This window comes from Vespula vulgaris, chromosome 2 (assembly GCF_905475345.1).
Source record: "Vespula vulgaris chromosome 2, iyVesVulg1.1, whole genome shotgun sequence".
NCBI lineage: Eukaryota > Metazoa > Arthropoda > Insecta > Hymenoptera > Vespidae > Vespula > Vespula vulgaris.
This window is the reverse complement of record NC_066587.1, coordinates 3,590,044-3,616,198: the sequence shown is the minus strand read 5'-3', so window position 1 is coordinate 3,616,198 and position 26,155 is coordinate 3,590,044. Positions and strand designations below refer to the sequence as shown.

The following is a 26,155-nucleotide window of genomic DNA, read 5'->3' as shown; positions in this document are numbered from 1 at the left end:
AATTTTATCGATTATAGACGCGTCATTAAACGCGTATTATTCTTCTTCGTTTTGACTCTTAGCAATAGAATAATGTAATTTTCTTTTAATACTTGACAATTACTCCCTTTCAATTCGAAATTTACTCTTGCCGTCAGTGGTATCGATCTTAATTTTTACGATGTTCTATCCGATCCCGGTTGATTCGGATTTATCTCTTGAACAAGAAATTCGTAGGCTGATTTAAAATTGATTACTTTAGTCATTTTTCATCGTTCGCCAGTCGGAAATACATATACCGATCGTTTGGCCTTTCATCGAGAATCGCTTAATCGCTTTCGCAACAAATGACATTCATTCCCTCGGATGGTAAATCGACTGTACGAGTATAAAGGAGTTTCGTATTTACTTAACGTGACTCGATAAAACGTTTAAGGTAAAACGAAACCGTTGGCAGATTGGATCTAGAGGAAAGGGAGAAAGAAAGGGAGAAAGAAGAAATTCATACGTACTTACGTAGGAACGTAAATGTTATTAAATGTTACGCAAGGGGTTTACAGTATCGTGCAAAGCTTTTACTAAGTTTTAAAGTTACGATTAGTTCGATGGAAATCGAAAATTGTTGACTTTCAGGTACTTTCTTTCTTCTTCTCGTTTCCTCTTTGCCGAATAAAATTGATTCTTACGAGCATACGTATATATGTACGCGACAAATTGAAAGGAACGAAAAATGTCGTACAAAATAAATATACTTTGGTACTTTCTGGTCGAAAGCATTCTCCTGCTGCTATTCGGTTAAAAAGAATATTCAAGATGACGTTGCATATTATATGCCGTCCAAGGGATTACGCGACTTTAAATTCGTAATGTCCAACTACCCGACGATTTTGGTCGGTCAGCTGACTTGTAATTGTACGCTTTTACCGGGGACGAGTTACGCAAATCTGTCGAGTCGTTAGAGTCAACGGTCTAAAGAGCGCCGGTAATTCTCGAGTCGGAGTAAACCTTCTTCACCTCTTTTTTTTTCTTTTTCTTCTTTTTTGTTTTCTTTTTTCTTATTCACCTCTGCATTCCGCATCGTCCTCGCGTTAAAATCCAAACACGTTTTCTTTTTTCTTCCTTTCCTTTTCATTCAACATCTTTCTCATCCATTTCGTTTTCCTCTCTTTCATCGTTTCCCCCTCTATCCCATTCGCTTCCGTCCTCTTCCAGAAGGACGTCGTGTTCAGATAGAAAGTTACAAGTAGGTGCACGTTACTCATCCGATCTTCTCTCGCGATAAGATAAAGACTAAATAGTCCGCTAATTAAAGACCCCCCGCTGTTTCGATGTGCCACCCTGAAACGTTCACCACGTATGCTTCGAATCACATGACGTTTCAAGAACGAAGAAGGTTTATCGATCTTATTTAATGTTCCCACTTTTTGATTGAACGGTTTTATTCCTTTTTTATTTTTCTCTCTTTTCTTTTTCTTTACAAAGAATACTCTCATGAATTTATTAAGATCGGTATTCGTTACTGATATGTTATTTAGAAAGGTGAAAATAAAAGATAAATAAAATAATAATGAAGAACTCTCTAGCAAATTTAAAACGAAGTATCTTTACACGGCACGGAGTTTCAAAAGAGCCGCACCCTTAATCACGAGAAAGTCCATAAATCATTCGACTATCCGTTATACGAAACGAGTTCGCCCGATTTGATGGAAACGCCGTTCGAGGTGGGAGGGCAAAAAACAGGTTCGGAAAAACTCTTGGCTCTAAGATGAATATACTGTACGTGAGATATAAAAACGGGAGCTATTTAGGTTTCATAATCGCAGAACGTAAGGTTAAATTCAAAATTGATGGTCCAGATAATTCGATCAACTTCTGCAATAGTTTCTTCATTTTATTTCAGTATCTTCGACGTTACCAAATACCAAATCTAAAATAGGATCGTACTAATTTTATCTCTTATTTGTAACTTCGTAGATTTATGGATTCGTTATTTCTTTCTTTTTTCCTCTCTTTCAGTTGTTTTCTCTTATTCACGAGATGAGCAAACAAATGCAGCTTCGACCATTCTCTTAAATCCCTCCAAATGGTTCAAATTACCCCAGTGGCGAGTAGCTATAGACGAATCTGCTAACTTATGTAGATTAGTAAATCGTTTTCTAGAATTATCGATCGTTTTTTATTGGTTTCTCCAACGACGAAAACGAAGGGAAATAAGATAGCAGAAATTACATACTGGTTACGTAAAAGACGTCACGCTATCGAAAAGGAACGGATTCTGGAAAGTAATTATTTTTTTAAAATAAATAAAAGTAGTCGATCGTTCTGTCTTCATTTCGAGAATAATTCGAACGTATACGAATAGAAAAGAATTACAATCCACGTCGGATTCCAGAAGTTTCAAACGGAAATCGATTTGGGAATCGATTCTTGGAATTTCTGGAAGAGCTTGGATTCTCTATACAACACCTGCTTACGATCTACGATATATACGTATATCTATCTATATATCTATGCATACGCATACGTGTGTTGCAGTAGGTATTTTGATTTCAATATCGAAACGAATGGACCATCAGGGCTTCCGTATATGGAAAAACTTGGAAATATTGCTACAAATTTTCAGTTGCAAAGAATGTCGTGTTATCTTTTGAAAATGGGCGAACTAACAATAAGACTACAAATACTTTTCTTTCCTTAGTATAGTACTTTAGAGAAGCGAAAGGAAAATTCGTAAAAGTTTTCACGGTCTTCAAGAATTTCCCAATGAAGTCAGAAGGAGTATAATCAATGTCTTGTTCAAGAATATTCATAGAAACTAAAGCAGATAAGAAAAAAAAAAGGAAGAAAGCAAAGAAGTTTAAAAGTACCACAAATTGATTCCTTTTGTGCAAAGAACAAAGAAGTAAAGTTTAAAGTGGTTCCTCTACTTAAATTTGCTTATATAAAGTTACGAAGCGAGATTATATAGCTTTTATCGAAACTATTTAAGAATGTCGGAACTTCGTACAGTCTTTCCGTGAAAATTTGAAGATGGGTCTTACGAAGAAACGAATCGACGATTATTATTTTTGGAAAGTGAGTATCTCGAAAAGAGATCAGTTATCAAAAGTTAGATTTCTCCATTGATGCGATACTCCACAATTTCTTTTTTCTTCTTTTCGATCTTCATTTACGAAAAAAGTTATTGCTTCTTCCAGTTACCAGATCACTCTGTATAAAATGGATTCACATTCAGTAAAGATGATTTTATTCAACGACTTGCGATCTGCATTGAATTCCAGGGGAGTTCGTACGGTCTCGGGATAAAAATTACGTGGGAGGAAGAAGGGAAAGTTGGAAAGCTTGAAAGGAGAACGCGAGGGATATCGAGGGACGAGGATATCGTAGAAGAGGACGGTTTTTTAGAGGGCGCATATTTCATCGTACGTCATCGATCGTACGCCGAGGAATCCCTACGGTATTTTCTTTCGTGCGGAGGAAAGAGACGCGACGATGGACTCGTGAATGGAGTATCAGTCGTGAATATAGGTAAAGCAGAGAGAGCTTGGAAGAGTGAGAACGACCACCGAGCGACGTGCCAATCTACCGGATTAAAATGTCGTAAAAAGGTTTTACGCTCTTCCGATATTACTGTCTGCCGACTAGTATGCGATTTTTGCCAACACATCGCAAGATCGTCTCAAACGTACAATACTTCTTCACTTTCCTCTGTCATCCTTTCTTTCTTTCTGTCTCTCTCTCTTTCTCCCTCTCTTTCTCTTTTTTTTTTTATTGACTTTTTTCTCTTTTTCCTTGCGCATACACGCGTGTCGAGCGTTATAAAAGATGATTATAGAAGGTAGTACCATAGTTACATCGTTGAGGATAAGTCGGACGATGTTTTTATCGATCTTAAACCTCTCTTATGGATGTTCCTTCGAAGTTGGATGAGTGCGTTTTAGTCTTTCTAACAGAGTGGAAACGTTAGGTGAGAATTTATTCGTTCGGGTCATTCAGATCAACGACGCTCCGTTAGTTTTATACGATTTTCTATCTCGATGTTTTCATTTCTACCTATGACACCTTTTTTTTAACTTTTATTTTTTTACGATAGGAAAATAAAAAATATTGTTACGTGGAACTTTTGCGTCGGAACAATTTAAAGGGGAACGATGGGTGCAGTAACTCGGTCGAAGAAGCATGGTTGCGATCGAAGAAATTAGGTCGAGCGGTGGCTAACGACTGGCCGTTGGAAATAAAAATAATGAGAAGGTGGATGGCAGGATGAGTTCGCTGGCAGATGGCCGACGTGAAGAGTAATGATTGGAGCTGTGATTTTCGCTCTCAAGGTCCGTTCTCTTCGTCTGAACGACGACAACGATCTTCATTCGTGCCGCGAACGAATTCAGAAAGCTCCTTTGGATCCACTTTCGCAAAAAAGTCCGGAATCGAAACGGTTAATATACCGAAAATCGCAACGGTCGTCCTTTCTTTTCCTCGGCAGATGTATCCGAAAGGGTAAAAATGTCAAATTTCATTTAAACTTCTTACAGCGCGTTTTTACACGAAAGTACGTTTCGTACGGGTGGCTCCTTTCCCTCTTTAATTCGTCATTTCGTTTCTTCCACTGGACAAGACGAAAACGAATCGTTCTTTTTTATTTTTATTCGGTATAACACGAAGCACAGTTAGAGGAATAATTTTACGTGCGACAGAATAATTTCCAAGAGGGAGCCAGCCAACGCGTTATTTATTTTGAAAATTCGTGCGACTCCCTTTCTTCTATCCGGACACTTTCCTAACTCTCTGTATTGATTTTCACTCGAGAACCACAGAAAATAAACGGAGAAACTTCGCGAGGAAATATCTTCTCGCGATGAAACTGATTCCTCTTCGTAAATAGGTTCGCAATGAAACTCGCAATCGCGAAACTTTCGATCTCTCTTTTATCGTGCCGCCGCCCATCATTCGCTCTCGCCGCATGATCCTCTGTACGCAACCGAGCGATTATCATCTTCTTTCTCTCTTTCTCGCCTTCATATTTTTTTTCTTTTCCATCGACGGAGAGAAATTCGATAACGGAAAGGGAAAGTCGTTCGGTACGAGGATCGTCCCGTCGTAAATCGTCCGGACTTCGAAAAGCGTTCGCCATTAATTTGGTAATTAATACTCGTCGTTCGAAGCGAGTCCAGAGGCATGGATTGCGTAATATCCCTACCACCGGCCACGCGCGGTACTTCCTTTTATTTTCGCTTCGCACCACACGAACCGTAGCCCCCTGTAATTTGGCGTCATTTAATATAATTAGTTTTTTGTTGCCTCCATCGGTCCTCTTGCGTTCCTTTTATTTTTATAGCCTACTGGCTTATTTTACTACCACTCTACCATCCCCACTCTAAAAGCCGAACACGAGCAGTTCGTATGAAAGGGACTTTTGTCTTTTTTTCTCTTTCTCTTCCTCTACTTTTTTATTTTTATTTTATTTTTTTATTATTAGCCTTTAAATATTATATTTTTCGATCTTTTTTGTCCTTTTATAGATGCATAAATACCTTTGTGCTTTATTTTCCAAATTAGCGAACTCGAGGATAAATTGCAGATAACCTTCCTTTGATAATGAATTTTCACGAAGACAGTTATCTTCGATTAAAGTCCGACTTCGTATTCTTGGGGTATTTTTTCTACGTCACGAATTGGCTCTCGCCCAGAAAGTCTTCGCAACGATAATGCACATTACCGAGTATTGCTCTCTTCGTTATCACGACGATATGGCTAAATCGTCGAGTTTCTTGGCTTCTTTTAACGCGCCGGAATATTTTCAACGACAATTTTCAAGCGGAGAAATTTTTAGGACGACTCTATTAACATGTTTTTATAACCACGTTCACAGAGATACAGTGCCAACATTATATTTCGCAAAGTTTCAACTACAAATTATATTTTCAAGTTTCTACTACAAATGTATGTTAACCGTAATTAAACGTTCATGTTTATGATTAAGGAATACAATTTGTATTTCAAATTTAATTTTATCTCGATAAAGTTATACATGGAAGTAAATGTAAATCAAGCGTAAGATCGTTCCTTGTGAAATTAAAGAAATTCGTGTATCGCGCACTCACGGACAATGCGCTCCGTATCAAATGACAAATGAACGTTCTGGGATAAGGATACAAAGAGGAGTGACGGTGCACAGGCAAAGATCGCGAGTCGTCGGGGCTTTGAACTCGAATCGTAATCACGGTACGCGACGGTCACGGATATATTTCGAATAACGGAAACCGTACTTTTGAGAGATATTCATCGTTCTTGTCGTTCGATAGCGATGTCATTAATGGTAAAAGCATCGTTATAAGGACTAAGCGGTATAAAACCTGGATAAAATATTTTTATCTGAAAACTGCGCTAAATTGATTTTCACCAGACAAAAATAAAGACGATCATGTGAAATAATTGTTCGAACGAAAATTAGCTCCTATTTGAAGTTACTTTTTATGAATGAAGTTATACGTAAAAATATTATCGGCGACTATTTGAAATGGCGTTAACAAATGGTAGGAACAAAAACGAGGTTAAAAGGCACGAATTGCTCGTCTAATGCAATCTTATCACTTATTTCAGTTTTGTCATTCACGAATACGTTCGTTTCTACGTTCTCTCATTTTCTCTTCACCGTGTTCTCGATCTCTCTCTCTCTCCTTCTCTCTTTTTCTCTCTCTCTCTTTCTCTTTCATTTTCACTCTCCCTGTATCTATCTCTCTGCTCCTCGCTCGGTAAATTGGGTCGTAATGGGCTTTTAATAACCGCATCGAATAAGCGGAGTCCCGCGATTTTGGATGCGTACGCCTGGACGAGCGAACGCCGGCGGGCAATGATTTTGCTACGTGCATCCGATGTACCGATTAACCGTCGAGTGGCTATTGCACCGACAGAATGAATTTTCGGGTCTCTGCTCATTAATAATGGCGTCTAAAAGTTATAAATTCCGGTTCAACTACGAAAGATGATAATTCGAATTACGAATTTTCTATAGAAAAAAAATATATATATACACACAAGAATACTTTAGTTTATTTATGATACATTTATAATTACATAAAAATCCATCGATATAAAATCATCCATCGATGACACTTTCTTTTCGAACATCTTCAAATTAGAGAAGAGTGCAGATCCGATTTTGGATTTTAATCAAAGAAGAATGAAAAAGTTTGCTGATGTCGCAAAACATCCGGTTTTCTGTCTTTCAGCTGATATCAGATAGGTATATACACACGTACTGATACACGCTTCTTGTTGGCGAAGCACGAGGTCGTCGATCTCAAAGGCGCCGGTTTGAGCATCGAAGCGCTGACGTTAACTAGACGTTGGTATCCCTCCGGCTTAGAGATCGATGGAGGGTTAATCGATCGGCCTTTCTCTCTCTCTCTCTCTCTCTCTCTCTCCATCTATCTATCTATCTCTATCTTTCTCCCTCTTTCTTTCTCTCACATACTCCTTCCCTACTTCGTCGGACGTAGCTTTCGAAATCGTAGGCGCGAGCATCGGGAGAGAAAAGTCACGTTCGACTTGCAGCCGGTGAAACGGCTAAAGTTCAGACGCGATAATATATCATAGCTTCGAGGCGGCGAGCGAGCGAGTCGGGTCGAAGCTTTTACGCTTTCGCGCGATTTAAAGAGATACATCCCATTGTGAATTATGCCTTGCTTCCCCGTACGATGACGAGCATCTCGCCGTCCACTATTTACGGCCATTGTCTTCGTTCCATGCTCCGGGCTAGAAGCCCGCCGCTGACCGCATCGTGATCGTTATTGAGGCGCGTGGGTTGTCCTTCTTCTTCTTCTTGTTCTTTTTCTTCTTCTTCCTCCTCCACCTCTTCCTTCTTTCCTCCTACTCTTCATCGCCCTCTCGCAGAATGATCGGCCCGTAAAATTCTTCTGATTCGCGTTTCTCTTCCACGCGTTGTCCGACGTACGATCGAGTTTTAACGAACTTAGCCTCCAGAAGTCATCCTGTCGTAAACATGTTGCTTTTCAAAAGTGTAACGAAATAATATTTCGATGAAAGTAAGTAGACGTAGACGTGGCTCTCTGATCACTGAGACTGATCAAACATTTCGAATAAGTATCTGTTCCAATCTTTTGTAATATAACGAGTTGAAAGATTCTATTAACGATGCAAAAGGGATTGATCAATCGCAAAGGATTTTACGAAAAAGAAGGTCCATATTGAATCATTGAAACACGAATCCAGGCGGAAGGAATTCTTCGTAGTCACGTTTGCGCCGTTAAACTGGACTCGCATCCAAGGAAAACGATCACCCACGCTGCGGCCAGATTTATATCGGTGAAGCCGATAAAACGTTACAACGCTTATGTACGGACACGTAATTACGCGAAACGACGAAGCAGGTGTCGTCGATATCCTGAGTGTTTATCGCGTCCAAACGTTAGAATCTAGCTTGAAGGGGTTAAGAGGGAAAGGAGTAGAAATCGATAAAAATCATCTTTACGTTCGTTTGGCACGAAACATATTGGAGAGAAGGAGACAGAAAAAGAGATAGGTTGGTTAGTCGTTAGTAAGTATTCTCGAGTAATGCGATGAACCACGGCGATGGAGTTTTGTGGTGGCTTGCATAAGAGAGCCGGACCCAGTACGTTCCCTTTCCCTACGGTACTACGTAAACCTACGTAGAATTCCCGCGCGAGTACTTTCTGTCTCTTTCTCTCTCTCTTTCTCATTCTCTTTTGCCTCGGTACATACAGTTATAATTGCCGCGATTTCAAGGCACGGCTTGCGACCGCGTCTACGATTACCCATTACCCGGATGAATATCTCGGATTACGGCGCGGCGGCTAAATAAATTATTAAAGTGCGCCTTCTATCCCTCTCCAACTCCCAAGAGTCCAGGTTGGTCTCTCTTTCTTCCTTCCACTAGCGACGTCTCCGTAATTCTCTCTCTTTCTCTCTCTCTCTTTTCCTCCTTTTCACCAAGCACATACGCGACTCGCAGTCTTGCATATTAACAACATCGTAATGCGTACGTACCGGTATAAATCTTAACCTTTGGTCAGCTGGTCCTCTCTCTTTTCACAAGGGAAGCTATTTGTGTACATGTGTGTGTACGTGTCTGTATGTGAATTTGTAAGATGTGATCAGAGAAAAAGAAAAAGAAAGATTTCATACGTTCTGCTTGGTTTCTTCGACAGGAAAGAAACGTATCCTTTTTCTTCGATTATCATGTGCTACTGTTCATCTTAGCGGAATAGGAAAAGATTATTGATACTATCGCAACATCGTGAATATTCAAAAAGATACGTTATATTCGCCTTAAGGATTTCCTTAGGGTTTCGTAAAAATGTCTTTCATTTTACACGATCGAGAAGTTTGCTTCATTCTCACGGTAATTTGAAATCTACTTGGTGTCTTGCGAATGTTCCTTCGCAGAGCTTGCCCTTTCTCTTTCTTCTTTATTATTATTTTTTCTTTTTTGTTTTTTCATATCGAACGCACATAATCTTCGCTGGAAACAAAAGCTTTCTTCGTCGAGATTTATCGGAGTAGGTTCGTTCAGCGAGCTAACGGAGCCGAGTACGGTGTTCACTACCATCGGCGTACCGTACCAATAACCGTGGCCGTGCGCGCACGTAGATAACTTTCTCCGGCGTGATAAGCCGTGAGGTATAAATCTGAATTGTTTTTATAATTCCCGCCACGGAGATGAGGTATCGAGATAACGGGGGATTCTAACGAAGTCTGTAATTTGCGGGCCGCCGCCATCGCAGTCGTCTGACGCCGCCACCACCGACGCGCGATGGATCACGATTTAATCCAATCGCTCTCCGATAAAATAGAAAGAGAAGAAGGAGGGGAAAAAAGATACTCTCGTTACCGCATTGGCGCGTATAGTATGCCATCGATCGGCCATTATCAGGCTCGATCCTTCCACGGAAACGGTTCGACGGATTACTCTCGAACGAATCGCTCGATACGATTGGAAAATCATTGATATCGCTTATCTGAAGTACGAATCTCATTTGGCTTATCAAATTCTGCATCAGATTCTTTGGAATTCCTTTTGATCCGGCGTATGACTTTTTTCCTCTTTATTTTTTCTTCCTTTTTTTTCATTTTTTTTTCTATTTCTTATTTCAGCTCCCAAACGACGTAAATCGTTCCGCGAACTTTGCGATCGTGCGAGAAGAGCTCGAACAAGGACGTCTCGTTCACTTTGTGAATATTTCTCTAGTTTTGTTTTTTCTTTTTCTCATTGATGTCGTTTTTATCGACGGTGAAGTTTTTTATCCGATTAGCATCGAGCGAACTTCGGCAATTCGCGGCTTGCTTTTCAAATGCGTATCCATACGCTTTCCTTCGTTTCCTTTCCACGGATATGGAATTTCGGCATGGATATCAGAAACTTGTTACGAGTCGTTGCACTTTGCCAGTCGGAGAAACCGGCTTCTGCGATCGCTGATTTACCTTGCCAAGATTGACGTTTCAAACGGATCCCACGTTTACGTCTGGCAAATTGGCAAGTTCGTTCGATTTCGAATCGTGGATTCACCTTGCGAGTTGCCCTTGCTGAGCACGACTCAACGGTACGTACGATCCATACTCGAATCCTCTTGACTTTTAACTTTTTATCGAGGTCATGCTATCTCGAAAGATTCCTTTTTATATTTTATCCATCAACGTGAATAGTTTAAAAATCATTATCATACATTGACGATCGCCCGTGAAGAAACTTTTTATGGATGTATCATCATTCTTCTGATTTTTAAAAATCTTTGTAAAACAATAAAATATAAGAATATCACCGAAGAGAAGGACGCTATCAAATTAATACAGATGTTGCATTCATTTACACTTAATATCGTTGCTTTTAGCACGTAATTCGAACTAACGATCGATCCCGCGAAATTAATGATTTTGACAGGCGGACGTTTATCGCTCAGAGTTCGACTTTGTCGCGTATAACCAAAGTAATCGAACCGATTTCGGAACGACGATATAATCAAATAGTACCAAATCACAAAGCTTCGCGCTTCATTGGCGGTTAAAGCGGCTTTCGATGAGAGACGGATACCGCAACAAAACGGCCGCGAGATCGGCCGAACTTTCGCAATGATCGAGGCTATCTCTCTCTCTTTCTATTTTATCTCTCTTCCTCTCTACATCGTTAGCCTCTCTCCTCTCTCTCTCTCTCTCTCTCTCTCTCTCTCTCTCTCTCTCTCTCTCTCTCAATGAGAACGCTCAATTGTCTGATGTAAATATTTCCGATGATTTATATCCGGAGACACGTAATTTGACGTCGGTGCACCGCTTCCTATACGTGTGTGCAATTCTCGTTACTGATAAAGATCATCGTCGTCGATGCAAACTCGGCTTTACTATTGTACTCGACACACTTTGCCTAGATTATTTCAATCCACACGTAATTTTTAATCTGTTTAATTTTAAACCGGCAAAAAAATTGGATGCCGCATTGTTCCCTTTCAAAATTAGATATTATATTAGATATATAGGCAATATAATAATTTATACGATTTATTATTTATAATTTATTTGGTTATGACGTCGATTATTTTTGATATATGTATGTACAGCGGTGCACACGTTCTCATGATATAGACGACAGGTTCTATATCGAAAGTGCGTAAATTATTATAGAACGATGATTGTTCGTTCATGGAAGGACGTAAATAATATTATATAAATTTTCATCACCGTGATATATTGATTGTCAGAAGAAATAATGATTATGGGCAACGTGTTATTTCGTTTCCATTACCATCGAGGTGAGTGCATTTTAGTCTTAACTACAGCTATGGTCGCGTGACCGCTGCCAATATTGTGCGGCGTTTATCGTGTTGGCTTCTATGAAATAAAACTTCCATAATATGTTTTCAGATAGTACTTCTCGTTATCTTACTCCGATGGATGGGTCGGATGATACGTGAGATTAACACGAAATATCTAGGTACTTTCCGATTTACGAAACATCTAGTTTCGCGCGAGATTATCGTTGAGAATAAAATCGATTGTTTATAATCTTTTGGAATCAACTTTATTCGCTTCAACAAGAATATTCCTTTTCTACTTGATTTTATAAAAGACCGGACGATGCATTAGCATATTTTTTGTAAGCAAAACATTCTTTTCCCACATCACCATCAGAAGTCATTTCTTTTGAACGTTCCGAAAGACATGGATTTCCTTGAACTTTCTTCGTGTTCCAACGTTGTACCAAAAAGAAGGATGAGATACGACGCCATTCTCGCATCGTTTTATCCTACCGAGGTTAATTGGTGTATACCCAATTACGATCAAATTTCGTTCGGTTTGAAATTCGTCGATATTAAAATTAATGTTGTAACGGTAGAAAGTTCCTATCGGTGGAATCGTTTTCGCAAGACGAACTTAATGCGCAATTAATGAAATTAAAATATGTAATGTATATGTATGCTCTGTTGAGCAAGAATAACGATTCGCTCTTTTCGGTGCTTCTATCGCGACTCAACGTTCACGAAAGAATTAAAATTCTTTATTTTAATTTTCTAGCGAATCTAGGGAAAAAAAATTTGAAAATTTTCATCAACTTTTGAAGAATTTTAAACTTTGTCGAGGTATTAAGTTTATGCCTAGATAATAAATATTTTTCGTCTTTTCAAAGTTATCTTGCACATTTTCGGGTCTATCATTTTGTAAACTGTAAATAAAAATATGAAATATTTGCAATTTAACAAGATATATTTAATTTATTGAACAATGCATAACATACAATACATAATACAATAATTAAAAATTGAACTAAGTGACGTAATATCTATTGTAACATATTTATAACATATTTTATAAGATTATAATATTTCTTGTTTAACCCAGAAAATATATATTTTTATAATATCATAAAGTAATAAATTCACCCTTACATTGAACAATATAATTGCGCGATAATAGAATATATAGGATACATAAGTGAAAAATTTTCAATTTTAACCATATTTAAAATAAATCTGAAATGAAATAGTTTTATCGAGGGCAACAAATCCCAATTTAGGAATAGCCCCTCGTTAAATTTCGAGTTCTTTACTGTCATTATATGACAAAATGTGTTCATCATCATTAGGATTAATTATTGAATTATGTAGACTTCCTAATAAACTATTATTGTGAATTTTTCGTATTGAGCCGACTATTGAAGCCGCGACATTCGCAAAGGAATCCCCTCCGCTTTTGCCTTTTTTTTTGTCCCACGATGATGCTGAAGCTGCAGACCTAGCTTCTGCATCAGATTCACTTGCTCCACTGTTTCTTCTGTTGTTCGCTCGTGACGATGCTGAAGCTGCAGCCCTAGCTCCTGAATTAGATTCACTTGCTTCTCTTCCCCTTTTGTTATCCGATCGCGAGGAAGCAGAAGCTGCAGCCCTAGCTTCTCCATCAGATTCACTTGCGTCTCTGCCCCTTCCGCTATCCCCTCGTGAGGAGGCGGAAGCTGCAGCCCTAGCTTCTGCATCAGATTCACTTGCGCCTCTGCCACTTCCGCTGTCCGATCGAGACGATGCTGAAGCTGCAGCTCTAGCTCCTGAATTAGACTCACTTGCTCCTCTGCCCCTTCTACTGTCCGATCGTGACGAGGCGGAAGCTGCAGCCCTAGCTTCTGCATCAGATCCATTCGAGTCATTGCTTCTTTCATTGTCCGACCGGGAGGAGGCGGAAGCTGCAGCGCTTGCTTCTGCACTAGATCCATTTGCATCTTTGGATCTTCCGTTTGCCGATCCTGATGAGGCTGAAGCTGTAGCCCTAGCTTCTGCATCAGATCCACTAGCATCTTTGCTTCTTTCGTTGTTCGATTGCGATGAGGCTGATGCTGCAGCACTAGCTTCTGCATTTGATACACTTGCGCCTTGGTCTCTTCCGCTGTTCGATCGTGACGAGGCTAAAGCTGAAGCACTAGCTTCTGCATTTGATTCACTTGCGCCTTGGTCTCTTCCGCTGTTCGATCGTGACGAGGCTGAAGCTGCAGCACTAGCTTCTGCATTAGATCCACTTGCGTCTTTGCTTCTTTCGCTATTCGATTGCGATGAGGCTGATGCTGTAGCACTAGCTTCTGCATCAGAACCATTTGCGTCTTTACTCCATCCGCTGTCTGATTGTGACGACGATAAAGCTGAAGCCCTAGCTTCCGCATTAGATTCACTTGAGGCTTGGTCCCTTCCACTGTCCGATCGTGACGAAGCTGAAGCTGCAGCACTAGCTTCTGCAGCAGATCCACTTGCGTCTCTGCTTCTTTCACTGTTGGATAATGACGAGGCGGAAGCTGCAGCATTAGCATTTGCAGCAGATCCATTTGCATCTCTGCTTCTTTCGCTATTGGATTGTGATGAGGCGGACGCTGATGCACTAGCTTCTGCATCAGACGATCTTGCATTCCTTCTCAAGCTACTCGATTGTGACGAAGCAGAAGCTGCAGCATTAGCTTCTGCAGCAGATCCACTTGTGTCTCTGCTTCTTTCGCTATTGGATTGTGATGAGGCGGACGCTGATGCACTAGCTTCTGCATCAGACGATCTTGCATTCCTTCTCAAGCTACTCGATTGTGACGAAGCAGAAGCGGCAGCATTAGCTTCCGCAGCAGATCCACTTGTGTCTCTGCATCTTTCGTTATTGGATAGTGATGAGGCAGAAGCTGCAGCACTAGCTTCTGCATTAGATGATCTTGCATTTCTTCTCAAGCTATTCGATTGGGACGAGGCAGAAGCTGCAGCATTAGCTTCTGCAGCAGATCCACTTGCGTCTCTGCTTCTTTCGTTATTGGATAGTGATGAGGCAGAAGCTGCAGCACTAGCTTCTGCATTAGATGATCTTGCATTCCTTCTCAAGCTATTCGATTGTGACGAGGCAGAAGCTGCAGCAGATGATCCTGCATTTCTTCTCAAACTGTTCGATTGTGACGAAGCAGAAGCTGCAGCAGTAGCTTCCGCAGCAGATCCACTTGTGTCTCTGCTTCTTTCGTTATTGGATTGTGACGAGGTGGAAGCTGCAGCGTTAGCTTCTACATTAGATGATCTTGCATTCCTTCTCAAGCTGTTCGATTGTGACGAGGCAGAAGCTGCAGCATTAGCTTCTGCAGCAGATGATCCTGCGTTCCTTCTCAAGCTGTTCGATTGTGACGAGGCAGAAGCTGCAGCATTAGCTTCTGCAGCAGATCCACTTGCGTCTCTGCTTCTTTCGCTGTTGGATTGTGACGCGGCGCACGCTGAAGCACTAGCTTCTGCATTAGATGATCCTGCGTTCCTTCTCAAGCTGTTCGATTGTGACGAGGCAGAAGCTGCAGCATTAGCTTCTGCATTAGGTGATCTTGCATTCCTTCTCAAGCTGTTTGATTGTGACGAGGCAGAAGCTGCAGCATTAGCTTCTGCAGCAGATCCATTTGCGTCTCTGCTTCTTTCGCTGTTGGATTGTGACGCGGCGGACGCTGAAGCACTAGCTTCTGCAACAGATGATCCTGCGTTCCTTCTCAAGCTGTTCGATTGTGACGAGGTAGAAGCTGCAGCATTAGCTTCTGCAGCAGATCCGCTTGCGTCTCTGCTTCTTTCGCTGTTGGATTGTGACGCGGCGCACGCAGAAGCACTAGCTTCTGCATTAGATGATCCTGTGTTCCTTCTCAAGCTGTTCGATTGTGACGAAGCAGAAGCTGCAGCAGTAGCTTCCGCAGCAGATCCACTTGTGTCTCTGCTTCTTTCGCTGTTGGATTGTGACGCGGCGCACGCAGAAGCACTAGCTTCTGCATTAGATGATCCTGCGTTCCTTCTCAAGCTGTTCGATTGTGACCAGGCAGAAGCTGCAGCATTAGCTTCTGCATTAGGTGATCTTGCATTCCTTCTCAAGCTGTTCGATTGTGACGAGGCAGAAGCTGCAGCATTAGCTTCTGCAGCAGATCCATTTGCGTCTCTGCTTCTTTCGCTGTTGGATTGTGACGCGGCGGACGCTGAAGCACTAGCTTCTGCAACAGATGATCCTGCGTTCCTTCTCAAGCTGTTCGATTGTGACGAGGTAGAAGCTGCAGCATTAGCTTCTGCAGCAGATCCGCTTGCGTCTCTGCTTCTTTCACTGTTGGATTGTGACGCGGCGGACGCTGAAGCACTAGCTTCTGCATTAGATGATCCTGTGTTCCTTCTCAAGCTGTTCGATTGTGACGAAGCAGAAGCTGCAGCAGTAGCTTCCGCAGCAGATCCACTTGTGTCTCTGCTTCTTTCGCTGTTGGATTGTGACGCGGCGCACGCAGAAGCACTAGCTTCTGCATTAGATGATCCTGTGTTCCTTCTCAAGCTGTTCGATTGTGACCAGGCAGAAGCTGCAGCATTAGCTTCTGCAGCAGATCCACTTGCGTCTCTGCTTCTTTCGCTGTTGGATTGTGACGAGGCGGACGCAGAAGCACTAGCTTTTGCATCAGATGATCTTACATTCCTTCCCAAGTTGTTCGATTGTGACGAAGCAGAAGCTGCGGCATTAGCTTCTGCATCAGCTGATCTTCTTGATCTCCTTCTCCAGCTGTTCGATAGCGACGAGGCGGAAGCAGCAGCATTGGCTTCTGCGTTAGATGATCTTCTTCCTAAGCCACCTACTTGTGACAAGGAGGAATCTGCAAGACTAGCTTGTGTAGTAGATTCATTTTCATCATGCAACAATCTGTCGTACGGTAATGACACAGGTACAGCATTAGATAGTGAGTCCTCTTCCCCTGTGTCATCGCTTCCTGTTGAACTTGCTACGGCACTTGCTGCAGCGTTGGCTCCTTGATTCTGTTTATTTGCAATTCATTTTACAAGTATTTAAGCTTTTCTGTTTAATTGCAATTACTTTTCATATATATTTATTATTTTTTATATATTTATAAAAAATTAATATTATATTGTATATCCTAACGTATATTGTTACCTGACTGGGTCTAGCTAGTGCTGTTGCGACAAATGCCGCCAGGAAAGGGAGGTAGATCTTCATTGTTGTAGATCTTGGAAGAACTGATGTGCTGTTCCGAACGTATTCTACATTATATATACATCCTGCCGCACTGCAGTATGCAACTGTAAAAACATAAGTGTCCAAGTGTGATTGTTTTTGTTTGTAAAATTGTTATCTTATCGGGTTGATATTTTGTTACGACAAGTGATAAATTCTATGTTAGAAAATTATATTCTGCTATATTTGAATTAATATCTACAGTTTATAATTTCGTGTTGGAACTCATTCTTGATTGGAAATTCTGTTGATAAAGAATATTCTAAATATTTTTATTACAAATACTCAGGTTTGTTCATGTATTCAAAATCTGTCTGAAATAGAAATAATTAAATAAGATCACTCGGCTGATTAATATCAATTGACTTTGGAACTGTTTTCTTTAATGAAAATACGTAAAGGAAAAAGTCAATATGGTCTTATCGAGATCGAACTAAGCAATTTATATTCTCTCAAATATGTTTTTCACTTTTTTCATTTCTTAAGTCTATCTTCGAAGTGAAGAAACGAATGAAAGGAAACACCAGATTAGAGATTAACATTTATGGAATGAAATATTCCTACGACATCCTAACAAACCATGAAACAGATTTATCGGTAGTTAAACAAAGTTCATAAACATAACTATCTCTTGTCTTAAATTATCTCACTTTATTAACGGCTTACGTGATTAACTTCCTTACGAGTTTTCCTTAATCTATACTATCATAATAAAATTGTCTGGACGTATTAATTTCTAAAAAAAGTTATAAGTATCGTCATTATCACTATCAATTGCTATTTTAGTCATGTATTTGATATCGACAAATATGAAAAGAGTTTCTTTGACTAGATCATTTTAGCTCTTGAAATCGTGATAAGGAGGTCAAGCTGAAAAGGTTAAACGGAGTTAAAGATGTTGGAGAAGGTAGAGGTAGAAGATAACGGAAGGAAGAGAAATGACTATGATGCTAGCATAGGTGTAGTAAAATGCAACTATGAGTTTAATAAATTTTATATCGAATAATTAAGATACACTTGCAGTTTGTGATAATGGTGAGACTGGAGTGCCTCATCTTTTTACTTTACTTGTTATGTACCATCTTTCTTCTTCCTCCTTCAATCTTCCTCTCTTATTTTTCTTTTCTAGTGTATTTAAAAAAGGCGTATAATTAACAAGACAGAATTAATAGAGTTCAGAAATTGTATGGAATCGTCAGTCATTTCTTTTTCTTTTTTTTTTGTTTAACAAACGAAAGAAATTTTCTACGGGGATATAGGAAAACCAATTTAAGAGTTAAGTTTTTATTAGACGATTTTTCTTTTCTTACTAGACATTGAAAAAAGCCGAATTTCTTGGATATTCAGAGAGACCTTGTTTTCCAAATTTCATGCCAGGAGATCGGATTGAAACGTCAGAATGTGCTTGCGTTGTTGCTCGTGGCGTTCCTTCGCTGGAGTGATCCTCTAGGTAAGTGTCACTTCTTCCGAACCACAAAAGGAGTGCTTGCTGGTGAATAAGAAATACATTGCTCGCTCGCAAGTTGGAAGCCATCTTGGTCATGATGTCGCCAATGTCTTAGAATATTAGCTATTTTCCAGTTGGCTGCTTTGGATGAAGTTACTCCGTTATTTTCTTTTGTATCCCAAACCCCTTTTCCTCTTGCTCGTTCTTCCTCGCTCGAGTTCTTTCATCTTGTCCCCAAGGAGGACGAAGCGTGAGAGGCAAAAGTGCAGTGGCTGGAAGAGACGTTAGTCCGAGTACTAGCACTTTCTCTCTCTCTCTCTCTCTCTCTCTCTCTCTCCTTCTCTATCTACTTTTCCTTTGAGTCTCCGCTATGTCGAAGCGAACGTTTCGATAGCACAGACTATCCTACTAGGATTTCGAAAGGATTTCGGAAATGCGACCTAATAGGAGTTCCGTCTTACTCGAGAGTTTGATAAAACTCCTGTCGACTTCGACATTGCAACGTTTACCTTCGTCGTTGGTTAAATTTTTTGAAAGGATCTAACAAAAGTCGTTGAATTTGTTTCCATTCTTTTCATCATAAATAATCTAAATTTCATCTTTCGGAATAAATGTAAAAATGTTTCATAATAACTTAGTTATAATTTGACTAATATTTGTACGGAGTTGGTTTATAATTATTTCAACATTTATTTTGTTTTTTTTTTTTATTCATTTCTATACTTCAAATGTATTATGAAAACTATTTTTTGGCAATCTAATCGTCTCTTCATGCATCGTTAATTTTAATCCCATTCTGTTAATCGTGGTGTCAAGTAGACGACATTTCGAATGAAATGTTTAAACCAGTGTTTAATTCTCGCTTAAATGTAGGTAACTTCGAAGTACATTGGACAAACCGAGAATATAAAAATTTAGTTATTTATTTTACAAATTAAATAAAAAAATTATTATTTAGTTATAACTTACGAACGAAACAATAACACGAACGACAGAAATGTGTACCACGATGAAGATGCCAAAACACTTGTCAAAATATCATTAAGATGGTACACAGAAAGTTGTTCTTATGAAAGTAAATACATTTTCCTTCTTATCCTCCTTTGTTTTAACGTAAATGTAAGTTTTAATAATAATAATAATACACAAGTGAACGCAGAAAGAGATAGAGAGAGACAGAAAGAGACAGAGAGAGGAAGAGTAGCGTGTGCAAAGCGCATTAAGAGATACCTACTCCTCTTCTTCTCTATCTTTTCTTGTTCCTCTTTTTTTTCAACAATGATAAATTCCGAGAATCTTTTTGCAAACGGAGACTTCCACAAAAGAGGAAATTAAAGCTCTCGAGATTTCATTATAACCGCGTAGACTAAAGGCAGTTACGAATGGTAGGAGCAGTTACAGAATAATTAAAAATATTTGTAACCTTGTAGGAGCCGAATCGAGGCAATTATCTTTATGGATAAGTGGAATTTTATTATAAATTGCTGTCTTAATTAAAATTTCATGATTTTTACATTACCCTGTACTGAGAAAGTTTGCTTAGCTGCGAAAAAGATGAAGTGGATTTTTATCATTCGAGTTTATAAAGAAACATATGTTCTCCGAATGGACGAGGTCATCGACATTTCCCATTTGATTCGCTTGAGCTTAGGTGGGACGTCGTGAACGATCGATCGCTGAAAATTTAATTATCCTGACGGATCCCTGGTACCTTCTATTATTTACGGAATACAGCTAGTCCGTTCGAACGGACAGACTGTGCCGAATACTTCTTTATCGTAGTCGATTAAATTATCAATGATCTGTTCGAGTTAACGCAATATCGTTGTATAATTTATCAAATCAACCAATCTATCCTTTTCCATAATGTTAAAAGCGTCTAAATTCATTGCGTAAAACTAAAGATAATATCATACCGATCTTGAAAATTTAAATAAAAAAGAATTATATAATCTTCTTTTCTAATAACATTCTCATATTATCAGCAAAATCTAGTTGGAAAAATATTGCAGTATCGTTTTTGAGTTGATTTGATGCAATAGATCAAGGTAAATTACAGATGTGAAATGCTTGGAAATAAGTATCAGTAAATCATTCAATGTACAAGGTGATTCAAAGGTCTCCTTATTTTAAAATCATTTTTTATTTATAAAAAAAAAGAAACATGTTTCATGTAAATACTATTACAATGACATTTCGATATTTTTTATATATCAACATGTTGGATGCGAATAAATATTTCATGACTAATTTAATTAGAATTCTTAGATACGCGCGCGCGGGAGCGGATGACGTATATCAGAGTTGGTACATTAGAATTGGCGAAGCGTACATTCGAGTTCTCAATCCGTTGAGAAGAATTTATCGTTTGGAGAACTTCCAGTAGGATGTTTACTCTTGCAAAGCAGCTTCCGTGTTCCACCAGTGGGCACATAGTGCATATTTGATTATTGTGAGTAATTGCGTTTACCTAGTTAAGTCATTGTCGCCTTGCCGAGTTTCTCAGAAGAGAAATTACAATTTCCCTCAAAATTATTAGAAACTTTCCGAGCCACTAAGATTGTTGCGATATTATTGGTATTACTTGCATTAATTCGAACGAATGTCGACTAAAGGAAGTGTATCTTGTTATACAAAACACTTCGACGACGTATGAAAAAACACGGCTGTTTGGAAAAATACGAATAATCGCAAAAATATTTATATTTCCATTATAACTCGATTGTATACGCATTTACCAAGTACCGTTTTCAGTTCGTTAACTAATAAATATAAATAAGTTCAAATTTATATACATATATATATATATATATGTGTGTGTATATATATCGAGTTCTTTGTTCATTTTCAACTTTCACGACGACGGAGGTCTCCTGAAATTTGTACATTCTCTTTTTCTTCGCGTGATAATTTTACATTTTTATTTGAAACAGTAACATCGATCGAGTTGTTTCCGAGTTAAATCGAATATATCGTGTCTCAAGGCGAACGGAATTACTGTGTTCGATATAATCACATTTAAAATGAAATTCGTGAAATCAAGTTTACGGACTATGATGTTTCATCCGATTTACTGTCTATTCCTATGCAGAATAATGCATCGCGTTCCGGTTGTTTCATGGAGAGCGCTGTAGCGGTCGCTTTCTCTGGAAATTAATATGGAAAACAATTCAGATCTAACCAGACAAACAGACGTTCGATCATTTTTTCTAACTGTCTTTTTTTGTTCACAGTTATTTGCATATATTTCAAGCCAGAACTAGGAATAAAAAATCGAACATGCACCAGGATTTGAAATAACAGAAAAAGAAGGTGTGGTATCGATCGAGTAAAGGCATTCTACTATTCCATACGATTAGATAGAGATTGAATCGCACGGATATATCGAATAACCATACTCTATACCTCTCTCTTTCTCATTCGTTTTCTATATACAACCGATCGATCATTCGTTCGCTTATGTATTATTAAAGTATATGCTTTGTCTCGTTTCATTCTACATCAGCATTTCTAATCATTCTTTAATCCTTCACACCTACGATACGTATGGTTTAGAGTTTTATACTAATTCTAAACTTATCTTTGATAATCAGAAATAATACGTTGTTATAATTCTCAATATAGATTTGTGATAATAGAATAATCGCAATAAACTTTGCGTTCGTTGTTCCATGAATTTATATAATCATGGAAAAAGCTAATTTAGCTTGTATCTGGTTCAATGATCTAACAGATCGATTTCATTGCTTCGATAGAAAAGATTAGATCTATCGACGTTACAGTTGTGACATGAACAAAGCGAAGAGAAGGAGCATAAGGAAATCTCGTTTAGTCGATCAATTTACGTTCTTTCGAAGAACGCTAATATTCGAGAGTGTTATGTCGGCTGATATCTAATTTCCATCGATATGTGTGTAAATTATATCTTACGATCTGGCGTTGCAAGATTGCCTCCAGCTGTGCACTTGTCGGCTGTCAGTTAAAAACAGACGCGCCTTGCGATTCTCTCGTCCATACAATATGATAAATCTATCGCTAATGTGACGGATTAAATATATAACCGTTTAACATATTAAGCATATAAATTGCGATCGTCAGGCTTTTTCCTTTACTTTATAGAATTTTGAATGTGAAATAATCTCTATGCATGCAACTGCATAAGAATTAATTCAGTTGAAGTCATACAATGATTTTCAAAAGTTCTCGATTTCAATATGTTTCTAATGTTTCTCCAGAAAGCGTTAAATCCAGGCGACGAGTAACATTAATTTTCCCATGACGAACGATTTATTATCTTTTTCAAGAAGGACTAGGAGCGCCGCGTAATTCGAGATCTCGAGTTACTACCGACGGTGAACGCTTAATCGGCGGAAAATGCGGATAAGAGACTGAACGGACCGAAGCGAGAAGAAATAGTTAACATTTCAGCCGCGATATATTGCGATCCGTCCGCTACATGTCAAAGCAAATTGTAAGTGAAATTAAATGCCTCCTTATCCGAGTCTGATAGATTTATGGCTATTATTTCAGAGCTAGGTATACATATACATTATCGCTTTCACGCCTACGAAAGTAACCGCATCCAGTAGTAAACGTCGAATAAACCGTCTGCCTTTGGAATTTCGTCAACTCGTTCGCTAAAAATTAAAATAGTAACGATTTTGACAATAAATCTATCTTCGTTATTCCTATTACTTCCTTTTCTATTGTTTTTTATTTTATAAAATTTTATTACATGTATAGAATTAATAGGTGTTACAGTTTCGTCCGGGATGCTTTCTAAGTGATCAAATTTAGCATTGGACGGACTTTTCTTGATGGCCTTCGAATGCGAAATTAAGGTCTTGAAAGAAAGTGTTTGCCCATTACGATTTTAGATTTTGTATGAATTTTTAATATATATCCATTCTATGCGGTGTGACATTTGCAGAATGAACGATGATAAGAACAAATGATACTATGAGATTTCATCGTAGCTATATATGGAGCATTGTAAGTGACTAATGTGATCATTAGTCAGACATTCTCGCTTCCCTAATGACTCCTTTAAGATTCCTTTATCAGTTAGAGGATGAGACGTGTAAATGTAGATCATAATTTAATCGAAGCTATGGTTAAAATAATTTTCTACTTGGTTAGTTAACATTTTAAATTAAATTATAAAGAAATTGATACGATTCGCGAAAATCGATCCATCATTATTTTTAATTTTATTAAATTTTCCTCATCACGATATATGAATACATAAAAATATTTGAAATTCAGAACATTCGGAATATTCGGATACATTACGATATTTACTATTTTATTTTTATCGTTCTTTATTCTTAGCTGGAACAACAAATTTAAGCAGAAATCGAAATCAAAACAAGCCAAGAGTATACAAACTTGCGTTTCTCGCGTCTCTATGACGAAATAATATGGTTCGACGTTGTTGATACTAGTGAAGGAGGGAGAACGACGGTTGTCGCAACATTTGTTGTTGTTACTATTGGCGGTAGTGGTGGTAGCGATGGTAGAGGTGGCGATAGAGGTGATCGTGGGCCTGGGCCTTGGCAGATACGGTAGAGACACCGTACAAGCAACGTATAATTAGTCTAATGACAGTGCCGAGTGCCGTTGCTATCCCGGAAGCTCGGAGAAACGTCGTAAGTAAGTACCTTACGTCTATGTATTATAGGTATATTTGAACTCTCTGTGTAGATAATTCCGTTCTTATATCTATACGAATATGTGTATACATATATAAGCGTGTATGTATATCTATATTTCATTATATCGTAAGATACATACTATAACGTAATACCATGGAGAAGCGCCACACATTGTCCTTGCTAGCTTAGCTCATCGATCATTGTCGCATTTGAAGACAATGATTCGGAGAAATTGTTGTTTCCTATGTTCGGAGTTGGACGAGGATAAGGAAGACTGGTGAGCTCTTACGACAGAACGATGAGATTCCTTCGCTTCATCCACCAGCTTTCTCAACCTGACGAGCTGTCCCAGATAGTTGGACTTCTCTTCGAGATGAAATTTCTTGCCCGATTTTTCTACTATTTTTATATCTTCAAATGAACTTGCATTATATCCCTTAGTAAGAACTTCGTAAATTTAAATGTTATTACTTTTGCTTATTCTTTATTTTTTTTTTCTTATTTCTTACTACGTGAGATCTTGTTGATAATGAAATGTCTTTGTTCTTAGCGAAATAGCAGCTATTGAATTTGTTATCAATAGAATGGTATTACACACTGAAAAGGTCAGAAACGTGATCGCGATATACGTATCATCGTGTGACTTTCGTTACGTGGCAGAGTACATATATCGTAATGACCGACCGCAATACTATTTGCAAGCTTGCTCCAACTCGTAAGACCGTTGTAAATCGTAAGACGATTTATCGCATGGCTATAATTCTCCGGTTGTTCCATGAATTTCAGTATCTAAGTTCGATTCCTGTTAGAATAACGTCGTGAGATACCTTTTATTACCGTCGCCTCTAACATAGACCACATATTTCTAATTTATATTTCGATCGTATTTAAATATTTTTGTAAAATTTATGTCACGAAATAGAAATGATTACTCTGTCATATTGATTTTCTATCTGTTTTATCAAATTAACTGGAAATTCTGATCGGTCATTTTCACCGTTATCATTTATCAGTGATTACGTCTGTTAGGAAAGATCGATTCGATTATACGAAATACTTTATTAGCACTTCGTACGGATAATTATGAATTGATTGTGTAAATGGAATATGCCAGCAATGAGTCGCTAATGAACAGTGAACCGAGTTATCGATTGTCGCTAATCATTTCTTGATATACCAATGATAATTAATGAGTAATCGTTTCGTATAGATTGTATTTATAATGAATATATCATTTATTTGTCACTTTTATCAAAAAAATGTTATATCTTTCGATTCTTATTTTTACGATTCATTATTTTATTAAAAGCCTTCACCTTTCATCCGTATAAATCTGAATGAAAAGTAAAGTGAAAAGAAACAAAAGATTAAATAAATTATATAAAATTATTTTGACTATGTCGTAAAAGTCATTTAAAAATTAGTTTTAAAATGCTACGAATTTTTCGAACTTTCGGATTACGTTCTTTTTTCGATTGTCACATTCGATCCCTCAAACGATCGATATTCTTTCAGGAATGGAGTACCGATCAACGACCTACCTACGACCACAATGCCCGCGGGAATTTGGCTTCGAAAGCTCGTGACGCGTTTCATCGTTCCTCTTCCATTTCTACGCGCCTACCTGTACAGAGAATACATCCACCTCACGTACACTTGGGAAACGGCGAACTGTATCGTGGAGCGTGACTAATTGTCGGCAATAATGCCGGCGACTTATCACACCGCCCTAAGTGTAATAGCGAGCTAGAAAGATTTGCGAGCTGTGGTGATCCCGTGGTAAAAGAGGAAGATTCCCTTTGTGAAGAGTAAGATTCTAATATCTTCCGTCTAACGAGTATAATATAACTTAAACAAAATTTTATATAATTTTACAGAATTTTCATTTTGCACGCCAACGATTCACGCGACTCCGCTTTTTTTGCCTGAAAAGATAAATTGAACAATGAAAAACGAACCGTCCGATCTATCTTTGAGTAAAGATGGTAAAGAAGTATATCTTGATAATCTTCAGTTAATCAAGACGATTGGAAAGACCGTCCGAAGTAAGTATCTTTCAAGACGATATAAA

The 26,155-nt window shown here is 38.6% G+C and overlaps 1 protein-coding gene and 1 long non-coding RNA gene across 4 annotated transcripts in view; one reads left to right on the top strand and one right to left on the bottom strand.

The window, feature by feature from the left end:
* LOC127072548 (uncharacterized) overlaps positions 1 to 26,155 on the top strand; it is a 37,379-nt gene that overhangs the window by 5,721 nt on the left and 5,503 nt on the right. For 2 of the 3 annotated variants that reach the window (XR_007785521.1, XR_007785519.1), the window contains exons 2-4: positions 23,762 to 24,082; positions 25,600 to 25,892; positions 25,962 to 26,129. This is a non-coding gene — a long non-coding RNA (uncharacterized LOC127072548). Of the gene's footprint in view, positions 1 to 21,284; positions 22,902 to 23,761; positions 24,083 to 25,599; positions 25,893 to 25,961; positions 26,130 to 26,155 lie in introns of those variants that run through there. The other variant, XR_007785520.1, reaches the window with a different exon arrangement.
* Positions 12,693 to 17,006, bottom strand: LOC127072518 (pneumococcal serine-rich repeat protein-like). The gene is made up of 2 exons (XM_051012962.1): positions 16,903 to 17,006; positions 12,693 to 16,766 (listed from the first exon to the last, which is right to left on the bottom strand). Exons 1-2 carry the CDS (start codon positions 16,963 to 16,965, stop codon positions 13,035 to 13,037), a joined length of 3,795 nt encoding a protein of 1,264 aa, XP_050868919.1. The 5' UTR covers positions 16,966 to 17,006; the 3' UTR covers positions 12,693 to 13,034.